This window comes from Petaurus breviceps, unplaced genomic scaffold (assembly GCF_028583685.1).
Source record: "Petaurus breviceps papuanus isolate PSGF00001 unplaced genomic scaffold, PetGlider_PUasm1.0 91133, whole genome shotgun sequence".
NCBI classification, from domain to species: Eukaryota; Metazoa; Chordata; class Mammalia; order Diprotodontia; family Petauridae; genus Petaurus; species Petaurus breviceps.
Genome location: NW_027187419.1, coordinates 47,763,608 through 47,784,716, shown reverse-complemented (window position 1 = coordinate 47,784,716; position 21,109 = coordinate 47,763,608). Strand labels below are relative to the sequence as shown.

At 37.6% G+C, this 21,109-nt stretch overlaps 1 protein-coding gene across 3 annotated transcripts in view; it reads right to left on the bottom strand.

The window, feature by feature from the left end:
* The window catches only part of NTM (neurotrimin), a 574,210-nt gene that overhangs the window by 21,966 nt on the left and 531,135 nt on the right, over window positions 1-21,109 (bottom strand). For all 3 annotated transcript variants that reach the window (XM_069080454.1, XM_069080455.1, XM_069080456.1), the window contains exons 4-5: window positions 7,983-8,117; window positions 7,006-7,126 (exon numbers count right to left, since the gene is read on the bottom strand). In XM_069080454.1, coding sequence (XP_068936555.1) covers window positions 7,006-7,126; window positions 7,983-8,117 — 256 coding nt within the window. The remainder of the gene's footprint in view (window positions 1-7,005; window positions 7,127-7,982; window positions 8,118-21,109) is intronic.

Here is a 21,109-nt window from a genome sequence, read left to right as displayed (position 1 = left end):
GATGGGGCATGTTTTCTAGGGGCACAGGGCTAGTGTTAGTGGAAGAAGAACAGGAAACCCATTTGGAGGACTTAATACTGTAATCAAGGTAGATGTGGGATATTCTTGTGTTCATACCTTCTTGAGCTTAAATATAACTCTAGACTTGGAAGAGAAGTAGATATACTGTAGAACCTTTGTGAGAGATCTTTTTTAACCAACCCTGGGGAATGGGTACTAAAGAGACATATTTAGGATCTTCTGAGAAGATGAATGAATCTGGCTGAAAGCTATGGAGAATGAAAGAGACTCATTCTTTTGAAAGTACTGCATTCTTACAGGTCATATGAAGGGCTATTACATGTTCCAATTAGAGACATCTTGGAGCAAGGAAGAATGCTAGACTTGAGTTAGAAAGAACTGGATTTGAATCCTGTCTCAGATACTTACAGTCTTGTGACCCCGAGTAAATCACTTAACCTTGCTGAGCTTCAATTTCTAGAATTTTAAAATTAGAATAATAATAGCATCTGCCTGACAGAGATATGGTGAGGATCAAATGGGAAAATGTATGTAATACGTTTTTCAAACCATAAAGGGCAATGCTAATGCTGTTTTAAAGTCATGTCTAACTCTTTATGATGCTGTCTGGCGTTTTCCTGGCAAAGACACTGGAGTATTTTGCCATTTCCTTCTCCAGCTCATCTTACAGATGAGAAAATGGAGGCAAACAGAGTTAAGTGACTTGCCCAGGGTCACAAGGCTAGGACGTGTTTGAGGCCAGAATATGAGTCTTTTTTACTCCAAATCTGGCACTTTATCCACTGTGCCACCTAGTTACCCACATACCAATATGAGGTATTATTAGTAATAAAGAATCTCCTATCATCTCTACTTCAGCAACCTCTACTTCAGTATATGGAAATAGAGTGGGAAAAGATTTAAGGCAATGTTTTTCCTGCTTTGAAGCAATTTTTCTGTCCATCCTCAGAATATGTGCCTACATTAGGGGCGAAACCATGAAAGGAGAATGTGAGGAACTCAGCAAGAGACTCAGGGCACTCTTGGTTCACGTAGCAGGTGTAAGCAGCCTGGATATGGTTAGAATGGCTTAGATGAACCTGTACAAGACATTTGTCAAGGAAGCTAGCCAAAATTTCAAGTTCAATTCAACAAATATTTATTAAGTTCCTGCTATTTGTTAATGTATTTAGAGTTTAATAGTTTCTTAGAGGTCATTTAGCCCAACACCTTCATTGTTCAGCTAAGGATAGTGAGGCCCACAGAAATAAAGTAACTTGTCCAGTGTCAAAGAGGCAAGGCCATGGTGGCATAGCTAAGGCTTGAACTTGAGTCTTTTGATTTCATACACTGAACTCTTTCCATTGGATCACATTCTCTCTCATGCAAGACACTATCTAGAGCATTGGCATTAGGTAGGACTCCACTGACAAAAATGGAAAAAAAAAAATCAACATCCTGCATCAAGTAAATTCTAAATGTATCCCAAGACATATAACATGTGCATAAATAAGTAGGAGATAAAGTAATTGAGTAACTGAGAACTAAATTAATTGTGGGTGGGGGAAGAGGCTTGTTGGAGAACATGGCACCAGAGGCAAAAAGAATTCTGAGAAACAGAGATTAGGAGTGAGGGCATTCCAGTCATTGGAGACAGCTTGTGTAAATACCCACAGGTGAAAGAGGTAAGGTTAAATTCTGAGACTGGCTAATTGTCCAGTTTTGCTGGAGTATAGATATGCTTGAAAATCAATAATGAGAAATAAGGCTGGAAAGCTAGCCAGTAATTCAAGGCCCCTCAAAATCTGGCTGCAACCTAAGGGATTTGCTTTTTTTCTTACACTGAATAACTGGGTGTTTTTAGGTTTGCTTTTGCTTTTTGGAGGGCAATTGGGGTTAAGAGACTTGCCCAAGGTCCCATGGCTAGTTTTTGTCTTAAGTGTCTAAGGCCGAATTTGAACTCAAGTTCTCCTGACTCTAGGGCCGGTGCTCTATCCACTGTTCCACCTAGACACCCTGAACTGGGTGTTTTTCAGCAAAGAACTGACATGATCAGACCTATGTCTTAGTAAGGGTATTTTGGCAACTGCATAGAGAATGGATAGGAGTGTAGAGAATTTAGAAGAAGTAGAACCACTAGGGATTACCAAAATAGTTGAGAATGATAAAGGCCTAAACAAGGGTGGTAGCCTTTTGACCGGAGATAAGGGGAAGATGCAAGAGATGTTGCATTGGTGAAACACATAGAATTTAAGCAAACTTTTAGTTATGCAGGAAAGTAGGGCAGTTAGTGGAGATGGAAGAGACAGGGTGGCTTCAAGGTTATGAACATAATGATTGGGAGAATGACAATGCCTGAACAGAAATAGAGAATTTGAGAAGTTTGTAGGAAGGACAGAATTAGGGGAAAATATGATGAGATCTGTCTTAAGTCTGACATGCTAATGAAACTCAATTGGAGATGCTCAACAGGTAGTTGATATGGGACCAAACTTCAGGAGAGAGATTAGGGGAGGAAATGTAGATTTTGAAGTCATTTGCCTAGAAATGATGCTTGAACACAAAAGAGTTGATGAAATCATGAAGGGAAGGTTATAAAATAGATAAGAAAGAAGGCCCACAGAATGGAAGTGAGTAATGATATGACAAAGGACATTGAGCAAAGACAGGTAACCAACAGAAAGAGAATAAGGAAATGCTTGTATCATGGAAACCAAAGAAGGAGAAAGAATATAAGCTCTCATTACTCCAAGCTATCATGAAGGGAAGTGTTCAATATTTTGAGCAGACTTTGAGCCCCCAGGATATCGCACATGTCTAGTGAAGGTACAGTGGGGGGTTAAATCAACAGCCTGGGGAGGCAGGGGTCAGGTATAAGAACCCTGGCAATAGGGATTTTCCTCTGACCACAATATAGACTATGAAAATATGATACCACGCAGAAAGAAAACAAAGCAATTTATGCATCACTAAATATCAAGTGAACATGTCATCTTTCCCTCTTTTAAAAATGTACATACCCAAACTCCCAGGCATGATATTTGGACCCCCATCTCCCAGGGGACAACCCAGTAATTAAAGTTTTCCTGTTAAGGAGGCTGATTTTTGCCAACTAAGCACCCCTTTCCCGTTTGCCATTTCTCCATCATCTATCAGGTGCTGAGGCATGTTTCACATCAAGCTTGAGCTGTGAATTGAACATGGGTTGTGTTATGAGGAGAGACACTAATCAGGAGGCAGGTTCCAGCTTGACAGCTCTGAAATGTCTTTAGCTAAGAGCAGTGTGGGGTGGCCTGACAGCACTTTACAGCACTTTGCAGCTCTTGGAATCACAGGCTTTTCTTTTCACAGTGTAGTTCCTCCTGTCTCCCAAGCCACTTTGTCCCCAGCCCCTCCTTCCCCTTCTGGGGCTTTATTTTTCTCAATTCACCTCTGATCTTTCCCCTAGCTAATTTGTCCCTGCAGTGAGGTGGTGCCTATTAAGTGTGGTACTTGTTTCCTGTCCCCTAGATTGACAATGCCCACAGGGAGGTGTGGATGCCTGGATCCATTGGGTCTGTAGATTTAAAGCCCCCACCATGACCCATCCAAAAACTGTCCACTACAAACCTTCCTCCAATTTGCCACTGAAGATGATCTACCTACCGAAAATTGAGAAAGAGGTCATTTCAAAGTGCCCCCTCTCTACCTCCCTAAGGAAAAACTCTAGGTGTTCTGGGGCCTGTTTCCCTCTGCTCTGGCTGAGCTGCAGGCTCACCCCCCCCCCCCCGACATCATTTGGCAGGTTTATTAACATGAGTTTGTCAATGACAGGAAACTCAGGAGCAGCAAAGTTCTGATTAAGTCAGATGCCAAGAAGAATGACAACTCCACTCAAATGGAGGGAAATAAAATGTATGGATAATAATAACTAGCATTTACATAGAACTTTAAGGATTGCTAAGCACATTGTCTCATTTGAGAGTTGAGAGAAATTATTATTTTGCTTTTATATTAACAACCAATTATCAAATTAAGATAAGGGCTTTGTCTTCTTTATTTCCTCATTTATCAGCCAGCTCCTGGAGGTGAGTCAACCAGTCTTTGAAGGGCATGGCTGATTACTAAGATATCCCTAATACTCCCAAAATATGTTCCTAGATTTTGGGCAGGACCCCACCCAACTAGTAGACCTTGCTTCTGTTTAGAGAGTAAACAGAATCTAATCTAGGTTAATTCTTGCCTCAGGGAAATGAGTCCTTGTTCTTGTACCCCTCCACTGTAGTTTAGGGTGACCCAGTTTTTGAAAGAGAAAACCAACCAGAAGGGTTTGAATGGAGATGGATTTCCCTGTCTAGATTGCTGGAGCCAGCCGAATCTCAAGATCAAGCTACATTCTCAGCAGGAGAAACTGACGATTTCTAGCCCACCTCCTCATTAAACATCAACCAATCATGGCTGAAAGGAAACCCCTTTTCAAAAGTATTAAGATGTTTAAGTCTCTCCATAGTTTGTTTTTGTTTACCAAGAGAAACCACTGAGCATCAGTTTATTTATCATTAGCTATCCTAATTAATAAATTGATTATTAATTACCCAGAAACTGTCTCTCAGGTTTTTCACTTGTCACAAAGTCATCAATACACTGTGAGGTAGATACTGCTGTTATCTCTAGTTTACAAAATAGTAAACTGAGCCTGGGAGAGATTAAGCAATGTGCCCAATATCTCATAATTAGTAAATGTCTGAGGAAAGGCTTGAACTTAGATTTTCCTGACTCGAAGTATGCATTCTACTGAGAGACAGTGGTAGAGACAGAAAGACAGAGAAAGTGACAGAGACAGAGAGAAAGAGCTATGGAGACAGTGGCAAAGACAGAAACACATAGAGAAACACAGAGATGTGGAGAAAGAGAGAGAAAGCATAAAGGAAATAAAAGAGAGGAGAGGAAAGAAGAAAGGAAAGGAGAGGAGAGGAGAGGAAAGGAAAAAGGAAAGGAAAGGAAAGGAGAGGAGAGGTGTAAACAGAGTAATGTAGACAAGAGAAGCATAAAATCCCTGTATATGACCAGCCTCTGAAAACCCTCTCATGTGATGCTCTCTTACCCTCAATTCCCCAGTAAATAACAGCAGATGGTGTTGCCCCTTCTACAGAGATAGCAAGAGATTGGGAGAAGTGAAAGGGGAGGTTTTTTTTTTTCATTTACCCATTACTGGCAATTTTTGCCTACCATGGGTTTCATTTCCCTCAATTTATTTTAAAACTTTTATTTTTTCCTTTCATTTTCTTTTTTGTTCATTTTTTTTTCTTCCAGACAGAATCAAAGTCAGGAAATGTGATTTGGTCAGATATTAGGGGGGCTTTCAGTTTACCCTTCACCTCTGCCTCTAATTTATTCTGTGATTTCAGGAAATCTGCTTAGAACCCCCTTCTTGCCTCAGCTTCCTTTTCAGTTCTACCAGGAGAAACCTGCTAAAATGGGATTCCCAAGAGAAAGCTTTTTATTCACTGGAGGAGTAGCACTCCCTGGGCAGGTTAAGAAGCAGGACTTTTTAGTTCTATTTTTTGCTCTGCCCCAGTCCTTTGTATTTTGTGTTTTGGCTTCTTCATTTGTAACCTGGGAGTTGTGCATCTGACATCCCTCACTAAGAATTAAGCTGGAGTCAGCCTTGATAAATGAAATAACTGGCTCATCATTTGGAATCATTTTAATGAGATTTGTGAATCTGATGGCAAAGTGACTTGATGATAAATAAATCCCAAATCAAATTTGGTTTAAGAAAGGAAATCATCAAATTAGCTGTGTGACTTTAGGCAAGTCACTTAATCCCAACTGCCCTTCAAAATGCAAAAAAAAAAAAAAAAAGAAATTACATAGGAAAAAATTAGGGGTGGCTAGGTGGTGCAATGAGTAAGAGCACTGGCCCCAGAGTCGGGAGACCCAGGATAGGTTCCGGCCTCAGATACTTGGCATCCACACAAAATGACTGCCTGTGTAACCTTGAGCAAGTTACTTAACCCCAATTGCTTTAAAAAAAAAAAAAGAAAGGAAATCATGACATAGCATTAATTCTCTGAATAAGACAGGAAACCAACACCCTAGCCCCCTTTTTTAATCCATAGCTAACCTACAACTTCTCTTTCACTTGATCACACTCTCCATTCTCTTTGGATTTTTCTTTCTGCTTCTGAGAACCCTTTCTTTGCCAGTTTGTTGCTTTGTAAACTTAAGGCTCTTGGCATTCTACCCTTTTGACTTAACAGAATGTTCTAGATCTAGTCATTGGGTTTTCTATGTGTCTATATTTTTCCAGCTGTTTTACAATAGTTATTTGGTAAAAACAATGATTCCTGCCCTTACTGGGACTGGAGGATCCTGAGCTGAAAGGCCTCCTTGCAACTCCTCACAGTGAGGAGTTTTACTCTTTGCTAAATCACAACAAATACCCCAATAATACCCACTACAATAGAGAGAACTAAAGGGATAGATTTCCTCCATACCCCCTGTCATCTTTCTTCCTACTATTACAGAATAGGACAGCATACTACAAAGCCTGGGCTAAGTCAGGTCACTGACCCTTCTATACAAAAGCAACTGATATTCTCTATGGTTGAACTGCAGACCTATTAAGTAACTATGACTTCTTAGCCCCACCCAGTGTCTCCTTGTCCATCCCTAAACTCTTAATACATCCTAGAGAATAAGTTAAAAATAGTCTGAGGCAGCAAACATCTTGCCTACTCTTTTCACAGGATCTGTAGTACTTCTGGTAGCCTATCTTTGCTCTGCTTTCATGTACCATGGTTTGCTTCAGTTCATGGGCCAAGGACAGTTGTGTCCAGCAGTAATAAAAGGGTCTAATCCAGGAATCCCAAGCAAAGTTTTAGCCCTTGGTGGTTTGTTTTTTTTTTCCTGCGGACAGAGTGAAGATTGGGAGCAAGCTTGACCAGAATTCACCTCTACTCATCAGATTGTAGCCTGCAGGCTAGAGGGCAATTCCTCTTGGTTCCCAGTTAGATTGCTTACCTTTTGTCATCCTTGTACCACTGGAATTCTGCTGAAGGGACAGCAGATGCTTCACACTGCAGTGTTCCCTTTTGTCCCACAGCGACTCCTGTGCTCTTAGCCTCAGAAATGTATGGTGGGTCTAGAAAGAGAGAGAGAAAAGTACCAAGGGCATTCTGAAGGTCAACTTTTACTTCACTTTGGCTTCAAATTCGCTCATTAGCCCTCTCCTCAACTAACATTCATTGCCAAACTCCTGTGTACACCTGTTTACATAGTTTAATGTTCCTTGTCTTTCAGGAGTTGTTCTCCCTCAGTCGTTATCTTACTTGGCATCACTCTCCACCCACACCTCTGCTGCAATAACTATTGGTTTAGTCTTCCTTGAAACACCTTAGGTTACTAGTCAATTAAAAGTCATTTGTTGGGGCGGTCAGGTAGCACAGGGAGTAAGAGCACAGGCCCCAGTGTCGGGATGACCTGGGGATCAAATCTGGGCTCAGACACTTAGAATCCAACCAGAAACACCTGGCCATGTAACTTTGAGCAAGATACTTAACCCCAATTGCTTAGGGGCAGCCAGGTGGCTCAGCAAGTAAGAGCACCGGCCCCAGTGTCGGGATGACCTGGGGATCAAATCTGGGCTCAGAAACTTAGCACCACACCCAGAAATAACTGGCTGTGTAACCCTGAGCAAGTTACTTAACCCCAATTGCTTTAAAAAAAAAGTCATTTGTTTTGAGAATATTCTTTTAAGCATTTTATGGTAGCACTTCAGCTACCTGGCTACACAAGATGGGTATTGCAGACCTTAAGTTGAGAAGATCCCTGTGTGGTGATGCTAACCAGCTCAGTCCAGCCCAGGAGGATGGGTAATTTGTTCTTCTCCTACTGCAGGCCATGAACGATCAATGTAAAAGATGCCTCCTTATGCCTGCCACATCCCCACACCATTCCCACTAAAATTAGGGGAGAGGGGAGCCTCTAAGGACACTCACAGTTCACGGTGACTTTGACTCTCCTCACCACTGGTGCTGCTACATCATTGGAAGCACTGCACTCATAATCTCCAGACTGTGCCCGGGTGATGCCCTGAATTTCCAGGTACTCATCTTCGCTCATGAAGCCAACAGCTGCAGGAAGAAATATGGAGATGTTATGAGACAGGGAAGGAGAGGGAGAGGAGAAATTGGGATCAAAGAATTAGGAGCTGGAAGAAAACTTAGAGACCACTTGGTCCAGCCAACCCACTCATTTCCCAGACAAGAGAAGTAAAGTGATTTGTTCAGGATAATACTAGAGCAGTAGTTCTCAAAGTGCAATCTGGGGTTCCATGAGCCCCCCCCCAGGATCCTTTCTGAAATTTTGTGAGATCAAAACTATTTTCATAATAATACTAAAATTTTAACAAAATAAATAAGAACATATCAATAGATATGAGTCACATATTAAAATGTCATTGAGGTCCTCAATTCTTCTTAAGACTATAAAGGGGTCCTGAGATAAAAAAGTTGAGAAACACACAAGTCTAGTGTTCTTTCCATAATACCACACTTTAGGACCAGGCTTAGGATATAAGATAGAAGACTGGGGGCAAAATAGTGTCTATACAGGATTGTCATTTTTAAAGATTGGTCACCTGCAAATCATGAAATATCTCTGATCCCCCTAGCTTGTACTACCCTCTGATGTTCCTACAGGTCCTACTACATTATTTGAATACCTACCAGTTCTGAGTATGATGCTTAGAGGATGGTTGGTCTGTAATATATGATTTGTCATATTGGTCTTTGAAGTATCATGTATCATCAAGTCTCATCCTAACAAGCCATTAAATAACTGGATCAAAGAAAGGTACTCAGTTCTGGGGCACTATTTAATGCACTGGCAATGATATAGTAGATTGAACACTAGATTGAAATCAGGGGACCTGGATTCAAATCTTGGCTTTGTTACTTATTTGTGGCCAAGTGGAAGTCACCTCACCTTATTGTCTCATGTTCTTCATATCATTGTGTCATGTTCTTCAACTATAAAATGAGTGGACTAAACAATTACTAAGATCTCTTCCATTTTTACATTCTATATCTCATATCCTATAATCTCACATTCATGAATGTGAGTCTGTTAAAATAACTAAAGCAGCAGCTACCTAGCAATAAATGTAGACATAAAAAATGCATACAAAGAGTAACTTAAGGGTAAATGGATCAAATTAAATCATGGATGATAGGAGAGGGAGGGAGGGAGGGAGGTAGAGAGAGAGAGGTGGGGTGGGATTTAGATGGACTAAATTCAATTAGCAACCTATGCAATCAATAACTATCCTATGAGGTAATTTACCTGAAGGAACCTCTTAATAGAGGAACCTCTGTCCATGGTGCTGACATGATCAACCTTGAGGTATTTTAAAATCTAGAAGCCTAGAAAATAAACTTTGTCTCAAGTCTTTGCTGAGATTTGCTATCTAATTAGTAGGGAAGTTTAGTGGGTACAGGCCAATAAGAAATGCCAGAGAAGGCCTTTCATTTGCTTGTTATAATTTTCACTACCCTCTTTTTAAATATTGAGGTGTTTGGGTTTTTTTTTTTCCCCAAACTTCAACAAAATTTGCTGCAAGTCACATTTCCAGGACCTGACCAACAAAGAAATTCTACCTCTACAACATCTAGTGGTTTTTCTCCCAATTCCTTATTATTGTAAGCTATGATTGTCTTGTTCTGCGATAGGGGAAATTAGATGTCACTGGCCCAGAGGAGGTGTGACTTGTCTTCTTGGAGAATAAGATTCTCTTATTGTGCCCCGCTCATTTATATATATTTTGTGATGGAGTCAAAGAGAACTTGGGCCTGGTAATGGGTTTGTGGATTTGGGATGGAAGTTATCTCTCAGACAATTGTATTCTTAGACATCTGTCTAAATTACTAATTTTATGCTTTCTTCTTTGCCATAGTTCTCCAGTTGAAAGAAAGGAAAGGCCTCACACAAGCTGTCAGGAAAGCATCTACTAACAAGACTTGGATATACAGAAAAATTTCCATAGTAATCTCTCTGATTCAAGGAGAGCATCAGCTCACTCTTGTAGCCTTACAGACACATGCCCAGAAAAACTCAGTGTCTTCTAAGATCTCTGCTCTCTCTCTCTCTCTCTCTCTCTCTCTCTCTCTCTCTCTCTCTCTCTCTCTCTCTCTCTCTGTCTCTCTGTCTCTCTGTCTCTCTGTCTCTCTGTCTCTCTCTCTCTTTTTGGAGGGCAATTAGGGTTAAGTGACTTGCCCAAGGTCACATGGCTAGTTTTTGTGTTAAGTGTCTGAGGCTGGACTTGAACTCAGGTCCTCCTGACTCCAGAGCCTGTGCTCTATTCACTGTGCCACCTAGCTGCCCCGATCTCTGCTTTGTTTAGACAAAAGCAAACAGGGTTAATTCTCTTCAATAGATTCCCACAAGAGGAAACTGAACTGAGTTACACCAAACTTAGATATGAGATGAAGGAAAGAGTTCCTCTGTCAAAAATTAAAGTTATGTGATTCTCCTAGACCAGCATAGACTGTCTACGAAGAAATATTCACCAATGGGGCTATCAGTCTTTGGGATAATGGAATAATTATTCTGATAATTGTTAGCATCAGTTATCTTCTGATGAGATTCTTTATATCAGTCAGTAATTATCCCTGAGGCATAATTACTAAAAGTTGCCATCTTACATGTATGATCCTTCACACCTGCACATTAGTTATTCAACTGCCAGTTTTCCACTGAAATAGACTGTGGATGCCCAAATATACAGTAATATTGTCCATATCTAATTTCTAATCTATCTGAGGGTGACAGACACCTGTGCTTGTTGACACTGCATTCTTAGAACCCACACTTACCCAATAGCAATGGGAGAGGAATGGAAAAAAGTTACATGCAGGAGTTTTATAAAATTATATTTCATTAAAACACCACTAACAATAGGAACTCTCCATCTGGTACCTGGGTCACATTGACCTTGTTAACAATCACTGTAACATGGCTGGAGGTGATCATTCAGCACAGATTCAAACTCAGAAGAACTACCTCAAGAGAAATAGGGCTTAATTAATATTGATGCAAGTTATAAATAAAATACTAGCAAGGAAATTATAGCAATATGTCACAAAGGTCATACCCTATGACTAGGTTGAATTTATACTAGGAATGCAGGACTGGTTCAATGTTAGGAAAACCATCAGCTTAATTGACCATACTAGTAATAAATATGTATGTGTCTGTGTGTGTGTGTGTAATGATTATCTCAATAGATACAGAAAAACTTTTGACAAATACAATACTCATTCCTATTAAAAACACTAAAGTAATAAATTCAGCTTCCTTAAAATGCAAAATAGTAACTAAAACCATCAGTAAGCCTTATCTGAAATTAGGATAAGTTAGAAGCCTTCCCAATAAGATCAGGGGTGAAGCAGGGATACCCATTATGACCACCATTATTCAATATTCTACTACCATTGATAGCTGTAGACAAGTAAAAGAAATTGAAAGAATTAGAACAGACAAGGAGGAAAGAAAACTATCACTCTTCATAGATGATATGATGGTAGAGAATCCTAGGGAATCAACTGAAAAACTAGAAACAACAAGTTCAGCAAAGTTGCAGGATACAAAATAAACTTAAATAAATCATTAGCATTTCTATATATTACAAAGAAAGTCTAGTAGGAAGAGATAGAAAGATATAATTGCATCTAATATAAAATACTTGTGAATCTACCTGCCAGGTAGATTCAGGAACTATATGAACACCATTTACAAAACACTGTTACCACAAAAAAAAAGTCAAATCTAAACAACTGGAGGAATATGCATTGCTCATGGGAAGTTCAAGCCAATATAATAAACTTAAGAATTCTACTTAAACTAATTTACTTATTCAGTGCCATATCAATTAAACTACAAAAATATGTTTATAGCGCTAGAAAAAATAATAACAAAATCCATCTAGAATAACAAAAGGTCAAGAATACCAAGAAAATCACTGAAAAAAATGTGAAGGAAGGTAGTCTATCAGTACCAGATCTCAAACTGTATTAGAAATTGGAAATCATAAAAACAATATCATACTGGCTAAGAAATAGAGTGCTGTATCAGTGGAATAGATTAGGTACACAGTACACAGTAGTAAATGACCATAATAATCTAATGTTTCATAAGGGCAAAGATCTGAGCTTTCAGGACAAAAGCTCACTATATGCCAAAAATTGCTGGGAAAATTGGGAGGTACTTTGCCAGAATTGAGTTATAGACTAACACTTTATGGTCACATGCCAACAAGATAACAAAATGGGTATATGATTTAGACAAAAAGGATGATTTAATAACCAAATTAGGAGCACCGAATATTTTATCTGTCACATCTATTTGTAAGGGAAGAATTTATGACCAAAAAAGATAAAGAGCATTATGGGATACAAAATGGATAATTTTTATTGTATTAAATCATGAGAAAATAAAATATTTATTTAGTATTTTACATTTGATTCTATTCTGTGATTGCATAAGCCATGTTTCTTTGTGTCTGAGTTAAGTTTAGAAGTTCGTGAGCCCAGAAGTTCCATTTTCCTCTCTGAGTTAAGCTGAAAAGTTAAGTTTCCCTATAAACCACTTTAATTGAAAGAAAACTGTTATCTCTGTACCACTAGCTGCCCTTGTACAATTAGATGGAATCTGTTCTTGAAGGGTGCAGTTGGATGCCAGGGAGTCTGGTCTGTTATATCTAAAACACTGACTGTCCTTCAAGAAAGTCTGATCTGTTATTGCTTTGACATTAACTAGCTATGCAGATAGATACCACCAACAAGTTTCCATAGCAACAAGACAGAAGGAGGTGTTCTTATTGGCCCTGCATTCCAGATGTTCAGCCAATCACATCGTTTTCCTTCTGTGATGCTTTCTGTTCTTTGTTCTCTTGTATTTCCCCAAACCATATGAAGGTTAGTAAGCCTCATGTCATGGTCTTTTTGGCTTACAGAGGAGTTGGAAAGGCCCTTTTTTATTATAAATTGCTAGTCTTAGCAATATATTGTGCATAGAAATTTGCACCTCAGTTTACCTTAATTTCAATTACAACAATGAAAAGGTTTTTGTACAAAGAAAACCAATGCAGTCAAGATTAGAAGAAAAGCAGGAAACTGGGGGGAAATTTTATAGCAACTTCTCTGATAAAGATCTCATTTCTCAAATATATAGAGAATGAAGTCAAATTTATAAGAATACAAGTCATTCCTAAGTGATAAATGATCAAAGGACATGAAGAGGAAATTTTCAGACAAATAAATTAAAGCTATCTATAGTCATATGAAAAAATGTTCTAAATCACTATTAATTAGAAAAATGCAAATTAAAACAACTCTGGGGTACCCCCTTATACCTATAAGATTGGTTAATATGACAGAAAAGGAAAATAATAAATGTGAAAGGGGGTTTGGGAAAACTGGGACACATACACCGTTGGTGAAGTTGTGAACTAATCCAATCATTCTTAAGAGTACTTTGGAACTTTGCTCAAAAAGCTATAAAACTGCCCATACTCTTTGGTCCAGCAATACCACTACTAGGTCTATATCCCAAAGAGATTTAAAAATAGGGGAAAGGACTCAATTGTACAAAAATATTCATAGCAGCTCTTTTTGAGATGGCAAATAATTGGAAATTAAGGGGATGTCTTTCAATTGGTGAATGGCTAAACAAGTTGTGGAATACGATTGTAATGGAATACTATTGTGCTATAAGACATGATGAGAAGGCTGATTTCAAAAGAAAAAAAAGAACACGGAAAGACACACAAAATAATACAAAGTGAAGTGAGCAGAACCAGAAGAATGTTGTATACAATAACAAGAAACATTGTATAATGATCAATTGTGAATAACTTAGCTATTCTCAGCAATACAATGATCCAAGAAAATTCTGTAGAACTTATGGTGAAAAATGCTTTCTACCTCCAGAAAGAGAACTGATAGAGTTGGAAAGCAGATCAAAGCATATTTTTTTTACTTTCTTAGTCTTCTTGTTTTGTCTTTTTTCTTTTGCAATATGGCTAATATGGAGCTATGTTTTGCGTGACTGCACATGTATAATCTATAGTAGATTGCTTACCTTCTCAAGGAGTTGGGAAAGAGTGGGAGGAAGAGAGAATCTGGAGCTTAAAAATTATAAAATTGAATGTTGAAAATTGTTTTCATATGGAATTGAGAAAAAATAATAAGGAAAATATAAAAGCAGAAATAGGAGACCAGAGGGTTTTTTCTCCTAATCAAACTAACCTGAACTTACATCTCCTTTACATTATTATTAGCTAGAACAATTTGGGGTGGGATGTAGACTTTTTTGGTGAAAGGATCTGCTTGTACTTTGCTTCCTTTCTATCTCCCTGAAATCCCTCCCATTTCTAGAATATTCCAAAAACTTCCCTTGATATCCCATACCACATGCAACCTAACTGATGGTGCTTTCATGTCTGTTAGATCTGAGGTGAAAATAATAAAAGATGCCTGAGTAAAACCCCACTCCTCCTTATACAACACCTGATCCTCTTCAGTATCCCTGACCTTCCCTGATGCATGGATTAATGATTAAAGGCTTAATAAGAAGTTGGTGCAAAAGAACATCTGATTCTTGGGGCAGTTTACTGTGGGACCATCCCAGACTTCTTTCCTTTGTCTGGGTACCTAATAACTCCTCAAGATTCTGGTCATACTTTGTCTTACCAGCAACAATGTCACCAGTTAGGCCTTCCCTTGTGAATTGGTGGTGCCATATAAAGGGCTTACTGAGTTATTCCACTGGTCTATATAACTCTTTCCTTTATTTCTCAGCAACAAGTAACCTCAAATGTATAAATGACTTCCCATACTTGCAAACATACTCTCTTCAAGTAGAGTGAAAAACAACTTGATATGTGAAGCATAAAGCTCATTGGATCACAGATTTAGGTCTATAAGGGACATCAGAGACTGCTCAGTCACAGGATCAGAGTTTGTTGGATTTAGAGCCAAAAGGCTCCATATGTGAAGCTGGACAAGTCACTTAACCTCTCTCAAACTCAGGGTACTCATCTGAAAAAAATGGGGGTTATAATAGCATCTGCATGTCAGAGATTTCATGAGAATATAATGAGATATATGGAAAGTGCTTTGCAAACCTTAAAATCCTAAATGAATGGTCTTATTAGTTATCCTTCCCCCTCATTTTATAAATGAGGACCTGATATCTAGAGTAGTCAAGCAGCTTGACCAAAGTCATATGGATAATTAGTAATAGAGCCAGTATTTGAACCAAGATCCACAACTCAAGGGCAAGTTAAAAGATTTGTCCCCAGGCACATGGGGAGTAGCTATCTAACATGGTATTTTAACCCAGGGCATCTGACTCAAGAACCAGTGCTGTTTCTAGCAGGAGTAACAAAAGAACTACCTAAAGAGGAAAGAAGAGATGAAAATATGTGCCTATCTCAGTTCATTAGCAAATGAACTAATAGAAAGCAAGAATTGTATCTTCTGTTGCTCTGTAGAGTATTTGGCACACAGTGGATAATCAGCATACTATCAACTAATGAGCCCAGCATTGCACAGAAGGATTCAGTTGTTTCCAAGTGTTGGCCCTCCTAATAGTATCAACAGCCAACTTTTATTATTCAGTATTATTTTTCAATGCATCTTTTCCAAGTGCAGAAGTATGTATGACCTTGATTGAAAGGAGAAAATTGTAAAAAGAACAGAAACTGAGAATTTTATGTTTTATTTTGTGTCATTTGGAGGGGTTGGGTTTTTTCCCTGCCTCAGTCTCACATTTGTCAGATTTTTCCCAGCCAGGATACTATAATTACTGTGCAAAGCATCTCGGAGACCAGTGTCACACTTAATATTCCCATTAATTTTAAATGGTAGTCCTTGGTACATATGTGTGGCAATCGGTGTCATATTTTAATTAGGCTTGCCCTACACCATCTGAAATTAATAATAGCTCGAATTACCAGTGTAATTTATAAATTAACAGTGCCGTAGCATTAGGAAATAAATTAGCTCTGGACAGCTGTTTCTGGATTGAGCACCAATGTTGGAAAGATGACTTGTAGAACTCCAAGTCTCTTGGGAGACTGTGTACTCCACCACTGAAGCGAGAAAACAACAGGACAGACAGTCCTCTGGGCCTCTTGTTCTCCCCTCCTACTATGGACCACGTGGTTATCTTACCTCTCCTATCAAGCTGTCATTGTTAATAATATCACACTGTCTTTTGACTACATTGAATTTTCAGAGAGGAAGTTTATTTTTTTTTAATGGACTATTCATGTGGCATTCAAACAAGTACCTTCCCCTGAGAAATTTATGTTTAGACATTCCTGGGCATACAAAGAAGTATATGAGTCTGCAAATCTGAATGTTTAGAGTCTAGAAGCATGCAGCACATTATAGAGAAAGGCATGTGTGTTAAAGCATTCGTGTATGTGTGTATATGTGTGTCTATCATCCATCTATCCATCTATCTACTTATTTATCTATCTAATCTATCCATCTTCCAGTGTTATGACCTTGCCTTTATAGACAGAGTGGAATTAGGAAAAGAAAGTAGAGGTGGCTGAGGGTATCTAGAAGACAAAACCTCCCCTAACTTAATACATTGAGTAAGATTTCTGCACTAGGAGGACACACACTTAAGTCCATTTATAAAAGCCAAAGAGATTCTTCCTTAGTCTTTCTCCAAGAATTCACAAGTATAAAAATCTGAGATGACAGTATAAAATAAAGGCTATAACAAAATGGATACATCTCTCAATAATTATTATGCATATAATATTTATCTTACATTAGGTATCCACAACAATGCTGGAGTAAAAAGAAAATTAGCCAATTGATCATAAATTTCCTTTTGGCTTTAAGTAGTGAGGAAAGAAACTTTCCCTCACTCTGCTTAAAGAAAACGCCAGAAGCTGAATTTATGGAAATAATAAATCAAATTATTTCATTAATATTGCTTGATCCTTACCCATCTAGGAAGATCTATGCTACTATCATTGGCATGAAGGGTTCAGAAAGGATATGAAAAACAAAGAAATACAAAAATCCACAGAGAAACTAATCCTTCAAGTGTTGAATGAAATCCTTAATCAATAAATTCCCAAGAGAATCAAATTCTTGACAGATAAAATATAATTTGATTCTCCTTGAACAAATAGCACAGAGTTAATACATTTTCATTTGGAATGCTGGAATTTTTTTTTAAAGAAATACTTTCTTAGGGATAGAGTTGCTAAAATAGTCTTCCTAAAATAGTGCCATGAATATCTCACTTGACCAAGGACCTAAGATTACTCCCTTTAGCTTATCATATCAAGTCAAAATCATAACTGGCTTAGTAGGTCTTAAATAGTTTGTTCCCAGCCTATTTCATTGCTGTTCAGACATTGTCTTTACGATTATATGACATGTCCCTGGTGTTTTCTTGGGAAAAATACTGGATTGGTTTGTCATTTCCTTCTCAAGTATGGCCCCATTTTACAGAAGGGGAACTGAGGCAAATATGGGTTAAGTGACTTGCCCAGGATCACAAAGCTAGGAAGTATCTGAGAACAGATTTGAAATCAGATCTTCTTGACTACAGGCCTGGTGCATTATCTACTTATCTTTATTGTTTGCCAGTTTCTTTGGTGTAAATGTTCACATTCCCTAGCCTCAGATCTAGCTCCAGAACACCAGGAGCCCTCTCTGGACAACATTCTCTATAAGTGTTGTCCCACTCTATTAGAATGCAAATTCCTTGAGGGCAGAGACCTGCTTTGTTTAAATACACACACAAACAATCTCTGGCATTTGCATAATTCTTGTCACATAGTAAACACTTAATATTTTTTTCATTTAGGATTTATCCATTATTTAATTTCACTTCCTGATACTCCCTAACATATACTCTACAATTTGGTAAAATTCAGGGAGCACTGGGCTGAGAGTCAAGAAATTTATATTCTAGTACCAAATCTACCACTAAATAGCTGTGTGTCCTTGGTCAAGTCACTTCATTGATCTAATTCTCATTTCTCATCATGGTTTTATCAGATATTTTGATTTTTATTGTCTTTTTATTTTCTAATGATCTGCATTTTTCCTCCAGTAAAGGCAATCTCTTGTCTTTTCCACAAACTAATTTCCTCTACTAATCTTTTTCTCATGTTGTACATTTTAATTAAAATAGCCCTACCATTTTCCATCACCAAAAGAGTATTATCCATCTTCCAAGATTCAGTTCAAGTTCCACTTTTCTCTATGAAACCTTACCTAACTATTCTAGCCTTAAAAGATATTCACTTTTCTTTTTTTCTTCTGAATTGTTGTTGTACTTATAGTCAGTACAACACAGTTTGTTACTGAGAAAAACATAATGTTTTATCTAGAATGAAACTGTGACAGAAAACCTAACAAGATACCCTTATTTCATATATGAAAAAATCGAATGCTGGGGGGGGGGGGTAGGGAGAATTACTGTGACTCACCCAAAATCTTATAGGTAGTAAGTGAAAGAGCAAGGATTTAGAAAATAGGTACTTTGACTCCCAGTCTAAGTGATCTCCTTAATAGCATGGTTCTGTAAATTTTTTTTAAGATATACTTTCATCTTCCCACATAGGCTATCCTTAAGAACAGGGACTTTTTCTTACATCTCTTCTATTTCTATTTCCCTCCTACTCATCTGAGAAACTGTTGAGCATGTACTCAGTAGCTATTTTCTGAATGATTGGTAGAGCTTGACCTACCCACTGCATTTAAAAAAAAGTCTCAAAATTATGTAAGTCCAAGAGTCATAAGGCAAGATATAAATGATCAAAGGATATGCACAAACAATGCTCAAAAGAATGCTAAACTGTTAACAGGACTATAATAGACTGCTCCAGATCACTAATAGTAAGATAACTGCAAATGAAAACAACTTTGTAAGACACCTTGCACACAGTAAATTAGTCAACATGACAAAAGATAGAAGATAGTCTATGTTGTAGACTGTCTTATAGTGAGATACTCATTTATGGTTGGTGCAATTTATTCTGGGGAAAATATAGAAATGATGCAAGAAAAATGTAAATAATAATGCAAACTTTTACCCCAGTGAATTCTCTGAGAGGCATATGCTTCAAGGGATGTAAAGATAATAAGAAAGATTGTATATATGCTTAAAGATTAATAATTGTCCTTTTTGATAGCAAAGAACTAGAAACAAAATGAGTATCTATTAATTGGGGAATATAAATATAAATTATGGAACATGAACCTTATGGAATATTATTACACTGAAGACATCAACATGAATATAACAATATTATTATACTATATAAAATGAATATGAGATTTTCAGAGAACTATATGAAGACTTACAAGTACTTATAGGCAAATCAGAGTAAGTAGAACCAGAAAAACAACATATAAAATAATTACAAAAAACAAAAATAAAAAGGAACATAAAACAAATGTTACATAAGAGTAATGACCCATATTTTCTCTAAAGAAGAGAAGATGAAATGAACCTCTCTTTTTTCTATAGAGGTGGGAAACCAGGAGTGTGAAAAACTGCTTTTCAGGTGCAATGAATGTCAATTGCTTGTATTTTTGGTTTTATTTTATTATTCCCTTTACTACAAGGGGAAAACTCACTTGATAAAACATACAAGGGGAAGGAAGTACTGGGAAAATGCTGCTATGTACAAACAAAAGACAACAATAAAACTTTCCTTTGAAGTGGAATTCACCCAATGGAGAAGTAATTTTTCAGATTGAATGAACACTTTTGATCAGATGAAGTTATGTTTGGTTTATACTTAGGATTCTCATGCTATGTCCAGGTCAGGTGAGTCACAGATGAAAAAAATAATTTGCAAGAAGACATGATATTTTAAAAGCCCTCCTTTTTAAGTAATTTAGATGAACATCTTCAAGATAGTGAGTCTGACCATGGTATTTTTAATTTGATGTTTTTGAAATTCTCATGATTTTATATTGTAGTACAGTATATAACTGACTATTAAAGACTGTATTATAAGCCCTCCCTCCCTCCCTCCAATTCAAGTCAACTGCAAGTCATGTCTTCATGTCCCTGATGCCATGGCAAACACAACATTATAATCCTCCAAAGTATAAAATCAACAAAATAAGATAAAATAAAGGAACCCAGTTCTTTGAAGGGTCACTCAACCCATATGACTTAGCTCATGGAAGAAATATCTGATTTCAAATCCCACCTTAGATGCCTTACTAGCTTTTGTGACCCTTCCTGAGTCACTTAAGCTCTTCCTGACTCAGTTTCTTCTGATATAAAATAAGGATAATAATAGTATTTGCATTTCTGTTTTTTTTTGTGAGGATCCAATGAGAAAATATTTGTAAAGTACTTAGCAGAGTTCCTAGAACATAGTATGCACTTAATAAATGCATGTTTCCTTTTTTTCTCATGTCATTGTACTCCCAAAGGAATGGACTCTGTTCTTCATAATTTCAGCATTAGCAAAATATTTCTGTTTTCTGATTTACTTTGAATATTATTATTATTGATGTCTTTTCAGAAAATATTGCCTTTAAATATGTAATTTTAAAAGGTTTGTTGTATACTTAGTGTGATTTATTTTTAGTCTTGGGGCCCATTACTTTCCCATGGGAACTCATCTCCAGGTTTATAATGTAAATCAATGGGAAAATATGATTTCATTAACAGAAATTTGTTTTACAGCCAATATTGCAGAATACAGCTATTCCCTTAAGTGGAATCTGCCAAGCACAGCAGTGAAGCAAAGAGAGTTGGCTACTTTCTCACACCTGAACCAAAATCCCCTATGGAGTAAGAAAAGGGATGAGCTCAGCAGTTTACAGACATCTGAAGGGCAAGCTTCTCGCCCACTGCAACACCCTTCAAAATCAATACTCTTTTGGAATGCAGAAATCTGAGCTTCAAAGTTCATAGGTCAAACATTAAAAGTGTCTGTAATTGAATAATAATAATAGTCTCAATTATCATATCTAGGCACCTTAGACTAAGCTTGTCAGTAGCACAGATGTGGCTGTTGGGGAAGCAAGGACACAGCTGGTTCCCAGTTTAATTTTATTCT